Source organism: Rutidosis leptorrhynchoides, chromosome 7, assembly GCF_046630445.1.
Source record: "Rutidosis leptorrhynchoides isolate AG116_Rl617_1_P2 chromosome 7, CSIRO_AGI_Rlap_v1, whole genome shotgun sequence".
Lineage (NCBI taxonomy): Eukaryota > Viridiplantae > Streptophyta > Magnoliopsida > Asterales > Asteraceae > Rutidosis > Rutidosis leptorrhynchoides.
The window spans coordinates 299,777,501-299,791,054 of record NC_092339.1 but is presented as its reverse complement, the minus strand read 5'-3'; the positions used below and the strand labels follow the sequence as shown (position 1 = coordinate 299,791,054).

General features: G+C 29.0%; 2 protein-coding genes across 3 annotated transcripts; one reads left to right on the top strand and one right to left on the bottom strand.

The window, feature by feature from the left end:
* Positions 1–819: 819 nt before the first annotated feature.
* Positions 820–1,914, bottom strand: LOC139860103 (uncharacterized). The gene has a single exon (XM_071848877.1). It carries the CDS (start codon positions 1,912–1,914, stop codon positions 820–822), a length of 1,095 nt encoding a protein of 364 aa, XP_071704978.1.
* Positions 1,915–3,041: 1,127 nt separating this feature from the next.
* Positions 3,042–3,997, top strand: LOC139858666 (protein GOS9-like). 2 transcript variants are annotated; one of them, XM_071847503.1, is made up of 3 exons: positions 3,042–3,092; positions 3,185–3,400; positions 3,505–3,997. In XM_071847503.1, exons 1-3 carry the CDS (start codon positions 3,090–3,092, stop codon positions 3,742–3,744), a joined length of 459 nt encoding a protein of 152 aa, XP_071703604.1. In that variant the 5' UTR covers positions 3,042–3,089; the 3' UTR covers positions 3,745–3,997. The 2 variants fall into 2 exon arrangements, with proteins under 2 accessions (XP_071703604.1, XP_071703603.1); XM_071847502.1 differs by lacking the exon at positions 3,042–3,092 and having other exon boundaries at positions 3,179–3,400.
* Positions 3,998–13,554: the final 9,557 nt, after the last annotated feature.

Here is a 13,554-nt window from a genome sequence, read left to right as displayed (position 1 = left end):
TTTTGTAACAGTGGTGGAAAAGGTTGCAGTAGCATCATCTGGGGTTATGATATGATCAAGGACTTGGTATGCTCTAAATGGATTTAAAAGAGCTCTGCCCATGAGCCATATTGACTGGTGTCCAGATCTAAGGTGATTGGTATAGCTATTTTGATGTTGTGAACTGTAATTGGAGGATGAAATTTGTTATTTTCGGCCATCTGTTAATGAGAGAAGAAAAGAAAACGTAAAAGGGTTTAGGAAGAGAGGATCATAGGTTTGGGTGATACCATGTAAAATAATGACCGTGCCTTTTCTCATTGATTTCCTTGAATATAAATACATCATACACAAATTACTATGCAAGCAAACTAACTAACTCTCCCTTATATTTTGGGAAGAGATTTACATGATTTTTTATATACAAAACATATTGACAGAATAATTACAAAGTCAATGCTATATTAAGTCAATGCAATATGTCGGCTATTACTAATGATTTAAATTTGCTTGTGGTGATTCGAGAACATGAGTTATAAACCCGTATATATTACCTCAAAGGTCATTATTGAAATTAATTGTATTTTAGTATATAAGTTATTGTCATGAGACTGAAAAGTCAAGTTAGTTGTACATTTGTACATAAATTGAATATATACATACATTTTTTTTTTTGAAAAGCAAGCAAGGCAAACTTTATTATAGAAAACCACAAATATGTACATTGTGAAAACATCCAAGGCAAACTGGGAGCAAACCGACATATACAATTGGGCACCCATGATGCCGAGGAACAGCCTACACTAGACATTTTCTAAGCTAAACGAAAAAAAATGGTGCTTAACCTATACCCGAACGATTGTTTGAACCAACAACGAAGAAACCCGGATTTAGGATCCATTGATGCCACTCCATTTGGGACTTCTTTATACGCTTCGAGATCGAATTGAAACTAGAGATTTGCACTTCGGACAGTACCTTTGAAGAGCTCCACTCTTTCCCGTTATAAACTTTGTTGTTTCTTGCACTCCAAAGACTATAGCAGCTTGCCCATTTCACCCCTTCCCAAATTAATTTCCCATGATTTGCGAATGAAGAGAAGATTTGATCCTCAGCTAATGGATCGAAGGTTTGTAGACTGTTCGCAGATATATTCCACCAGCAAAAGAGGCACCCCCAAAATTCAGCTAACTTTTTGCATTTTACCAGTGCGTGTTCGACTGTTTCGGATTCATCCCCACATAACGGACAAAGGATAGAGTCTAAATCTAAACCTCTCTTATCAAGTTCTGAGAATACCGGTAAGCGTTTTAGTTTGGAACGCCAGACGAAAATTTGTACCTTTTGTGGTATAGATTTGTTTCTGACAGTTTCCATGATCTGACTTCCCGGAGATAACCTCTTCTCATCGATTAGAACCGCTAGATGTTTTGTTGTGAAGACACCATCAGAGCCGAGGACCCATCTCCAATTATCGCATGCTTCCACTTGTAGTTGAACAGAAGACAGCAAATTATTTAAATCATTGAGATCATTTACAGCTCTCCCTCTCGGATTTCTGACCCAATTCCACATGATTGAACCTTCACTATCGCGTTGATGTAGCCTATCATTAACCGTAACCTCCTTATCATTTTCAAGAGCAAATAGCCTGCTGTATGAATCTTTTAGACAAGAGCTTCCAATCCAAATATCGGACCAAAAGTTTATTAATCTTCCGTTTCCCACACTTCTGACAAACGATGTGGAGAAAGCAATCCCCTCCGAGTCAATTAATCTCCCTGCTTTGATTATATTGCTCCAAGTTGACCCACCACTGGAAAGATGAAAATTGTTAGTATTGCCCAACCCCCCACCCGACCCATAAATGCTACAAATAATCTTGACCCATAACAAATTGGAATTCGTTTTGAATCGCCACCACCATTTACCCATTAAGGCTAAATTTTTTGAGACGAGTGACCCAATGTTTAACCCACCCGACCCATAGGGTAGAAGAACCCTTTCCCATTTTACCCAAGTGATTTTTTTCCCAAACCCCGACCCTCCCCAAAAGAAATTGCACCTTATGAATTCGAGTAGCTTGGTCACACTTGCGGGAGCACAAAACAGGGAAAAGAAATAAAATGGCAAGCTACTGAGCACCGATTTCACTAAGGTTAATCTTCCACCAATCGAGATTGCTTTCGCTTTCCACTCTGAGAGCCTTTTTTTTTAAATATATCGATTACCGGAAGCCAAGCATTCGCATTATTCATTTTAATACCCAATGGTATCCCAAGGTACGGCAGAGGGAGAAGAAATTGTTGGGCTAGTATACTTTTACAAATGGAAAACTTATTGTGTAAGGAAATGCAATATGAAACTTTAAAAATTGACCTTTTAATCAATGATGAATAAAAACACTTTTTTATGTGTTGATCGGCATTATGATATGTTCGATCATCCACGTTGTAAAAGTATACTAGCCCAACAATTGAGAAGTTGTGGATTTGAAAAAGTCTTAATTTTTCAGTGATACGAAGCATTAGGAGGATCGAACTAAACACGTACACTTACAAATGTTATTTTAAACTATAAACTTAAACTTATACTTGTCGTACATAAAGATATTTAGTGTTAATTACATTAATTATAATCATTAGATCAAGGGATATTGCCTCAACATAGATGAATATATCCACAGAATTTGCAGTCCGAATAAAACACAATTTGGTATATGGATTAATATTTTTAGAAGGTAGTGAATTAATTACATTCTATTTGCGAGTAATGACCCAATTTAGTTGTTAGTGAAAATTACCAGTCCCTTTCCTTGGTCGATTTTAAGTATGGTTGGCTCACATGCCATGAATTTTTTTTTTATGTTATCTAGTATTGTGTGAAACTGAAAGTTTTTGTGTGTTCCTAATTGATTTGGTACTCCCCACGTACGTATATATGGTGACGAAATATGCTATATTTTTGTTGAGGTCAGCTTTACGTACAGGAGTGTATTAACTATACAGCCCCTGATCCATGCCTATATATAGGCGTTGATGGATTGGAGCGAGTTAGATGTACCACATCAATATTTTATTTAAATTCTACAGAAGAAGCTCAAAAGCAAAATGGTATCTATAAGTTAGAGTATTTAGCTTACTAATCCAACAAGTTTTTAAATTTAATTAGTAATGATAACGATGTAATGTTTATGTATATGCAGGCATCTGGTAATGTAGTTAAGGTTGGAACATGGGGAGGTAACGGCGGAACTAATCCATGGAGCTTTGCACCTCCCGGTAGTAGGATCACTCAGATCACTGTCACTAGTACCCGTGACTGTGTATATGCCCTCACTTTCACTTATGTGGATTCTGACCAAATCCGACACGTTTCTCAAAAATTTGGAGGTCAAGCTGGTGGTGGTAAAGATGAAACGGTAATCAGTATATCCCTTATTTGAAAATATAGTATGTACGAATGTGATCTTCTCGATCATCATGTATTCTTATATCGTTTCTTTGTATTTTTATATGTGCACAGCTTACCTTTGCTGAAGGCGAATATATAGCTGGGATTAGCGGAACTGTTGGAGTCCATGGCATCACGGTTATTAAGTCATTGACTTTTCATGGTAGCAAAAACAACTATGGCCCATACGGCGCCAAATCTGGAGGAACTCCTTTCTCACTTCCTGTGAGTTTGGGTGACGTTGTCGGATTTTATGGAAAGTATGGGGATCAACTTGACAGTTTAGGAGTGATCCTTTCTCCTAAAAATTAATAAGGCTCTCGATCGATCGGATTTTACTTGGAGTATGTACGTATCTTGTGGGAACATTAGTATCTTTCATATATCATTTTGTCTATCTTTCTTAATAACTTTCCTACCTTGTTTTGAAGTGTGTACGTTGTGTTAAATCGGTTATGTGGTCGGTTGTGTCACTGTCTAAATAAGTTCCCTAATTACGTACCAACGTTACTTCATGTATGTACTACCGATCGAATGCTTCTAAATTATATAATATATTCCGTTTTCTTGTTACATCGTGTTTATCCATATTCATCTACTCCCTAATTTTTATTGATTACTTTTTATATATAACTACTTTTTTTCAAATACGCTTACGTATAAAATTGGGCCGTTGCATGAGGGTACACAGGGACAAATGTTTTTATATGAAAGTAACTCTTTAGAATCAATTGTTCCAATGCAAGACTTCCAACACCACGCCATAAACTACGAATTTGCTCATAAACTTGAATTCAGTTGAATTAATATATATTTTTTTATTGAATGTATGTATGAATTCATTTTATTAACTTTTGGTGGTTGATGTACAAATTATATGTTATATTTTATATGTTCATGTACAATTTGAGCATCACGTTACCTTTGGCAATTTGGGAAACGGTTTAGTCAAGAACTCTTTTTCTGCCAACGCTTAAAATTCACACAAGTGAACTTCAAGTCTTTCGGCCGAGTACGAATCACATCATTTCCCCCTTCAGCAACTTGGGGAGCGGTTTCACATAAGAACCTCGCAAGGTTTAATGTGGTCTGACAAAAGAGCATCTTTTGTTGCTAACGTTTAAAACCTAAACCAGTAAACTTTTCATGTTTCTCAATACGATAGAGAACCGCATTCGGTTGCAGTGATACTGTTCCAAAACATAGTAGTAACTGATCTATGTATTAGCAATTGGAGTAAAACGGATTAAATTGGATATAAATATTACATAAAGACGTGCATAATTAATATGGTTAATAACACACAATTATAGATGCATGCACAATCGTAATTAGACAACATCACTATTAACTAATAGCTCGTTATGCGACATAGATGTTATAAATTGATAAGATCAGTATACTACACAAAACGTGCCTGTATGTAACTATACAAATTGTGAAGGCAGATAAATTATACATCGATATATAATTAACTAAAGCAAGACTATATGTATTAAATTATATGATCGATGTATGTGTACCGAGACCCAATATTTTAATAAAGAAGCAATAGGATAAAATAGAGGATCGAAATATAAACAGTTTATTACTATATTATCTAAGAGCACGAGGTGTCCGTAGTCCATTTCGGTGTAAATTTTCAGTGTCCAAAATGGACCTTGAGATTGACTGACTGTGATATGAGTGAGGGTGTCCACAATGTCCATTTCAGTATCCAATTTTTTTAAAAATGTTTTTTTAATATTAATTATTGTTTTACAATTAAATTAACTATATTAATTTAATTAAAATTAAAAAACAAACATAAAATACACAATAATTAAATTAAATTAAATTAAAAGAAAAAAAAGCCCTACAATTATATTACCCACTCCCCACTCCACCTACCATCATCATCTTCTTCCTTTTTTATTTCTCAGACCTGCAAAAATTCTTACAAATAATAAAACAGCAAAAGAAAAAAAAGAGAAATTAAGCATTAGAAAAACAAAAAAAAATAAAAAAAATGGACGGACAGTGAGATCAGCGTGGGTAGCTCGACATTGAGATTCGACGGCGGCAGCGACGGTTGACCGGTGTCGGGCGACGCCGGTCTTCGGCGTCGATTTGCAATCGACGGTGAGGGAGAACCCCGGACATCTAGTGCTCTAATAGACAAAAATGGTGAATAGTAACTAGGGGCATTTTCGTCCTTTCACCTTTTTTTTTTAAATTCTAATTATATTTCACTTCACCAACAAAGACCCCCACACTTTTTCAAATATTCAAATCGACCCCCCAAACAGGGGGTAAAATGTCAAATAATCATTTTCATAAAAAATCTTAAATAAACTCCACCCAAATATTCAAAGGGTCATATCTTCTCGCTCACAACGAGTTAAATTTTTCCGACACCATCATTAAACTCGAAATAATTTTAGGAACACAATGTCACTAACTATACCCAAAACGGACGCTTTTTAAACAACGCTAAATATTTGAGGTACTTTTCATACACGTTGTGTAAAGACTCGTCCTAATCCATAAGAACGAATACAATAACATTTGGTTACATCGCGAGGTACTTGGCCTCTATATGATACATTTTACAAATATTGCATTCGTTTTTAAAAGACAACCTTTCATTTACATCGAATGTTGACGGCATGCATACCATTTCATAATATATCCAACTATAATTGACTTAATAATAATCTTGATGAACTCAATGACTCGAATGAAACGTCTTTCGAAATATGCCATGAATGACTTCAAGTAATATCCTTAAAATGAGCTAATGCACAGCGGAAGATTTCTTTCATACCTGAGAATAAACATGCTTTAAAGTGTCAACCAAAAGGTTGGTGAGTTCATTAGTTTCTCATAAACATTCATTTTCATCATTTTAATAGACCACAAGAATTTCATTTCCAGTTCTCATAAATATACGTCCCATGCATAGAGACAATCATTCATATGGTGAACACCTGTAACCGACATTAACAAGATGCATATAAGAATATCCCCTATCATTCTGGGAAATCCTTCGGACATGATAAAACAACATCGAAGTACTAAATCATCCGGTACTTTGGATGGGGTTCGTTAGGCCTAATAGATCTATCTTTAGGATTCGCGTCAATTAGTAGATCGGTTTACTAATTCTTAGGTTACCAAGCAAAAGGGGCATATTCGGCTTCGATCATTCACCCATATAATGTAGTTTCAATTACTTGTGTCTATTTCGTAAAACATTTATAAAAATTGCGCATGAGCCCAAAAATATAACGGGTAAAAAGGCAAATGAAACTCACGATACTGTATTTTGTGGTAAAAATACTCATACGACGATACTGAACAATGCAAGATTGGCCTCGGATTCACGAACCTATATCAATTATATATATTAAAACATATAATCGTAATCTCATAATTATTATTTATATAATATTTTTATATATTTGTGATTATATAGACTTTATATTGAATACCATTTTAAAACATATTTCTTATTTGTATATATATATATATATCTTAAATTATTTGTTGTATATATATATATATATATATATATATATATATATATATATATATATAAGGTTAGTATTATATTTAAAAATCAGTAATTTGTTATGTGTAATTATTTATATAAGTAATATCAATATGTCTGATACATAACTATATGAAATATTAATTTAATTATAGTATATGTAATAAATATATTTTTATATACAAAGTAGTTATCTGTTAATAACGATAGTTTTGATGATAATAAAATGATAATTTTATTAAAAATGTTAATTTCAATAATAATACTAATTTTAATAATAACTATAAAATAAAATAAAAATGACACTTTTAGGAATGATAATAATAATAATACTAATAACCATAATAACTATAATAATAGTAATTTTACTACTAATGATAATGATATAGTTGTAATAATAATAATAATACTAATAATAATAATATAAAAATAATAACAATTTTACCATTAATCATCTTCATCATCTTACATTATTTTTATCGTTGTTCTTACATCATTCTTATTCGTATTACACGTTTATATTTATTTTAAGGGTTCTCGTGTACCGTCTTAAATTTAACGATTAATTATTACAATGAATATCCTTTTATCAATCTTTATAATCTTAACCATCTTTAATCTCATAATCTTCTTATTATATCGTAATCTTAATATTATACCATAATACTTTCATCTTATAAATTTAATACTAATATCCTTATATCTTTACAAAGATTACATCTTATTATTATTCTTATTAGTTAATATTAATCTTAACATCTTTAAAATTGTATTCATCTTTTATAATCCTAATCTTAATCACAATAATCTTAATAATAATAATATTAATAATCAATAATAATAATAATAATAATAATAATAATAATAATAATAATAATAATAATAATAATAATAATAATAATAATAATAATAATAATAATAATAATAATAATAATAATAATAATAATAATAATAATAATAATAATAATAATAATAATAATAGCTTTAAAGGAAAATAGAATGGCTACCTTGTAACAAGCCAAAAAAAAAAAAAAATGCCCTTGCTGAGTCTCGAACCCAAGACCTCCCGCTCACACAACCACACTCTTAACCATTACTCCAAGTCTGACTTTCTGAAATATTAACCCAATTATATTTATTTAACTAAATTTCTCGTCTCATCATCTTCTTCACCATCATCAAAATCAACTAAATCAAAAATCATTTCAATCTCAACAGTAGTTATCAAAATCGTTTTTAGCATTAATATCAAACACCTTCGTGATTTATTGATAATATTTGGAAAAAGAAAAAAGAAGAAAAAAAATTAAAAACAAAACAAGCAGACTAGCTGCGTCGCTGTTTACTTAAAAAAAATTGATTTTGATTTTTAATCGCGTATTAGACTATGGTTATAACATGAATTAGTTTAGAAAACATTAGTGGAAATATTCTAAGTCATCAATTTAACTCGAATCGAAACAGGTAACACGAATTCGATTGATGAACAAAGTTTGACTTTTTAGAAAAATTACCTTTGACTCGCGAATTCAAGATCAAATCGAGAAATTGATTCATGAAACTTTACAGATCACTTGACTAGAAGGTTTCTAACAATACTGTATTAAAGGATTTTAAAATAAGATTCGAATTCGAAATTTTTATGAAATTATCAAGAACAGAGAGTATTCAAGTTTATTTTCTGTGTTTTTGTGTTCAATTCCGAATTGCAAGAGGGTGTAGCCTTAGATATCAAATAATTGAAGCTTAATAAAGATTATTTGATCAATTTGTCTGCAATATCAATTGATGTTGACTGGTACGTATTTGAGACAGAACAAATTCAATTATACAAATAAAGTTAATAATTAGATGTCTAAATTCATCTAATTGGTACGACCTACAGAAGATGATACTAGCAAATTGGAGACAGAATCAAAACAGATAAAGTTTTGATGTAGATATATAACAAATTCGTTCCTGTAACAGATTCTTATAATTAAACCTAATTAATATTAGTAGTTAATTGAATTTGTATATAAATAATTAATATCCTGTTAATAAATTAATAATAATAGAATTAATTAATGATAATAATATCAAATAATACTAATAATAATTAAATAATTAACATCATAATTTTATTAATGCTAATATCAGTTATAACAATATATATATATAAATGATAGTTTTATAGTGATACTTTTATTAATAATTTGTAAATAATGTTAGTAACAAAGATAATAATAATAATAATAATATAACTATTTTAATGATAATAATTTTAATGATCATGTCATTAATAATAATAGTGAAAATAACTAGTAATACAATAATACTAATAAGAATACTGATAATAATAACTTTAAATAATAATAATAATTTTTAGTAGTCAATTTAATATGATAACTTATACATAACAATTTTATATATATATTTTATACTGTGAATAATAATATTAATAATATAATTATTGATATCAATATTATCAATAATAAAAGTAACTATAATAATAATAACAATTATAATCAATCTTGCAATTTAAATTTAATATTACATGTTGTAATATTTAATAATTATAATATATATATAACATATATTTAATATTTAACATTTATACATTTTTAATATATTACAATAGACATATAATCATCAATTATGTATTGAAATCATATATATATTCAACTATTATATATATATAATATTATTTTAAATATTAAGTTGTGTTACTTAGATAAATATATTAATTATTTATTTTGAAACAAATAATTTAAGGTATACATTCAATCGTTGACAAATCATATTCGAAATCATTTATAGTCAATATACTCTACATATTCAAATAGCAAGTTTTGGTTATTTTAAGTTATCTTATAATAGTTTAGTAACATATTTAATTTATTATATATAACTATTTACATATATAATCATTTATATATACATTAAAGGTTCGTGAATCGTCGAGAATAGTCAAAGGGTAATTGCATAGCTAAAAGTTGATAAACGCGGAGATGGACATATATTGTTAATTTAAAATAACACTTGAATCTTTCACAGGTTATTTCTTTTAGTTCGACTCGAGTTGCGCTTCAACGACATAATTCTGTAGCCACGAAATAATTTTACAAACTAAACGCAATAAAATATATTGAAAACTGAACCCCCGACGTGAAGCGAGGGTTCAACAACTAGTTAAATCTATTTACAACACAGCTGCTGTTAATTAATTTTATATAACCGATTCAGTTTCATCACTATATAATTTTAATATATATATATATATATACATATATATATATACATATATATATATATATATATATATATATATATATATATATATATATATATATATATATATATATATATATATATATATATATATATATATATATATAAATTAAAAAAACAATTTTAATACGTATTTGAATAATCAACATCATAATCGCATATTAAATGCACAATTTATCAGCATGTATAACCAATACATCGTATTTATTTATATACTAGATGCAATGTTCGTGCGTTGCACGAATATTTTTACGGTTTGTGTATGGTGATTTGAAGTGTCATAGGTTGTTGGAGGATTTGTAAGAGGCGTGATAGCAATTTGTTTTGTATGGAATTGAAACAAAAAAATGTGTAGAATGCATATAAAATGTTAAAGAAGGAGTATATGAAACAAATAGTTCTTTACATTTCATACAAATCCTAAGAGATAAACAACTTCTTTCAGTAACGCAATAAAAAAAACTCACTAAATTCAAACTTCGACAAAAGGAATGTTATTATTTTGTTCATGACTCTCACAAAAGCATAAGGAGACCAAAATAAAATAAAAAGAACATACATAATAAAAAAATATATTATATTGTATTCTTCAATATGTGTGAGTGTAGTTTGTTAAGTAATAATTCAACATCTACACACGACATATGGTGAGTAAAACATTCTCTTGTTTGATCATACAAAACAAAGCTCATTTATTTGGGTCATCTTTTCACGTACTTTGTTACAATGAAATGTTCAATTCGACATTATTTGAACGGAGAGCATGCAAAGAATATGAAATGAAATGAACTATATATAGTGGATGATGTGCAATATTAATTTTCATTTAATGACTTTGAGTTACAATCAAAATTTTATATTAAGAAAATGAAGGGTTTTTAATGGATATTTCTTATTCATTTCATTAAGAATTAAATTTTAAAACTAAATTAACTAAAGGGACTATAATTAAAGGGAAATTATGTTATTCGTTATTGTTATATTTACGTATTAATATTAGTGTTTCTTTACATTTATAGATATTTTTAGTTTTTAGTGAATCACTATTATAGAAATATAAAGAGTCTTTAGTTAATTAATGTAAGAATATGAAGGGATTTGATTAATTAATTAATTACTATATATATTTATTATTAGTAAATTCATCATAAACATTAACTTTAAAATGTTTTTGTTGGTTTTCATAAGTGAGTAATTTATTTTAGTCTCTTTATTATTATTAAATATATATAAATATAAATATAAATGAGGTATTCTATTTTAACCATTTTACTAGTGAAATGACCCGTGATACCACGGGTAAGTTTAAACGATAAAGTTAAATGATTTGTTTAAGGTTTTAAGAGATTGTAAATGCCCAAGTCGTATTGTATAGAGTAGGTTGACAATTAAATACACAAATAAAGCATGTTGAATAAAAAGTACTCGTAGTAATCAATACATTCAAATGTAGTTAAATAGATAATTGAAGACCGTAAACAACTTAAATAAATGGTGGAGAATCAGCTTCTTTTTTACGTAGACGCTTGTTTAGTGCATCATTGATTCCGTTAAAAAAAACTATCATATCCACGTTCATCATCTGCGTGTTAATAATTAAACAAAAAATTAGTTTAGTGTATAGTTCAATATTTATGTACTATGTCAAATATTACTTGAAACTAATGTTTATGGTTTGGGTTAAAGCCAAAAATATGCTACAAACTTACACAAATGTACCGATGTCGCCCACAAACTCATTTCCGTCCTACTGTCGCCTACAAACTTTCAAAAAGTGTACCGATGTAAACAAAAACTTTCAAAAAGTGTACCAATGTAAACAAAATTGACTTGTTACCGGCTAAACTGGTTAAAATTAACACGTGTCGTTCGTGGATTGGATCTTAATTCTAAAAAAAAAAAAAAATTATCAAGTAAAAATTAGTATGTAACAGTTCAAAACTATTAAATGTTGATATTAGCACATTTTTTGAAAGTTTGTAGGCGACAGTAGGACGGAAATGAGTTTGTGGGCGACATCAGTACATTTGTGTATGTCATACCCCGTCCAAATTCTTCCTGAAAGAATACAATAACATCTGGTGCCATTGCGATGAACGAACCTCTATATGCCATGAAAGACTCCATGTAATATCTTTAAAATGAGCAAATGCACAGCGAAAGATTTCTTTCATACCTGAGAATAAACATGCTTTAAAGTATCAACCAAAAGGTTGGTGAGTTCATAAGTTTATCATAAAACAATAAAATTCATCATTTTGATAGACCACAAGATTTAAATGCTGCATGGTACAAATGGGCCCGAATCCTATACCCACCTGTAATGTACATGCGATATCTTTTAAATACAGTACACCTTTCTCGTGTACGAAATCATCTTTCATAAATCTTAGTAACCGTACACATATCTCGTGCACAAAAATAACATACACATAACCTGTGTATAAAATCATTCTCTCGATATATAACATTCACATCAATTGGTGGCAATTATCATGTCCACATAATTCAATGGTGGCAATTATCATGTCCACATAATTCAATGGTGGCAATTATCATGTCCACATAATTCAATAATACTCCGCAGAACTTCTGTCTGCATAATAATTCATTCGAGGAATGTTTTGCTTGTGTCTATCTCGTCAAACATTTATAAAAGCATTTCATGTATTCGCAGTTCAAAATATATTTCGAAAGCATTTAATAAAGCAGTTGTAAAAACAGCGCATGTATTCTCAGTTCCAAAAATGTAAAGAGTAAAAGGGAATCAAATGAACTCACCATACTGTATTTCGTAGTAAAAATACATATAACATCATTGAACAAGTGTAGGGTTGGCCTCGGATTCACGAACCTATATCAGTTACGTATATTAATACATATAATGGAAATTGAACGAACCCCTATATATTATTTCAATTGTTATATATTTCTATATATATATATATATATATATATATATATATATATATATATATATATATATATTTTATCTTGATTCTATATTTATTTGATGAAATAATATTAACTATGATAATGAATAAGGAGTTGTATTATTTTTGTAATAATAATAATAATATTTATAAAGTTAATAATAATAGTAGTATTCATAAGAATAATGATAATATTCATGATATTAATAATGATACTAAAAATAATAATAATAATTTTGGTAATAATGTTAATTTTAATAGAAATGATACTTTTAAAATAATAATAATAAAAATGATAATTTTACTAAAAATAATAACTTTCATAGTAATGAATACTAATAATAAAAATATATAATATTTTCACTAATAATAGTATCACTAATTTTA

Coding starts and splice junctions, on each gene's coding strand:
- LOC139860103 (XM_071848877.1), bottom strand. CDS start 1,914: ATGGGTAAATGGTGGTGGCGATTCAAAACGAATTCCAATTTGTTATGG.
- LOC139858666 (XM_071847502.1), top strand. CDS start 3,179: ATGCAGGCATCTGGTAATGTAGTTAAGGTTGGAACATGGGGAGGTAAC. Junction 3,401..3,504: donor GTGGTGGTAAAGATGAAACG/GTAATCAGTATA, acceptor ATATGTGCACAG/CTTACCTTTGCTGAAGGCGA.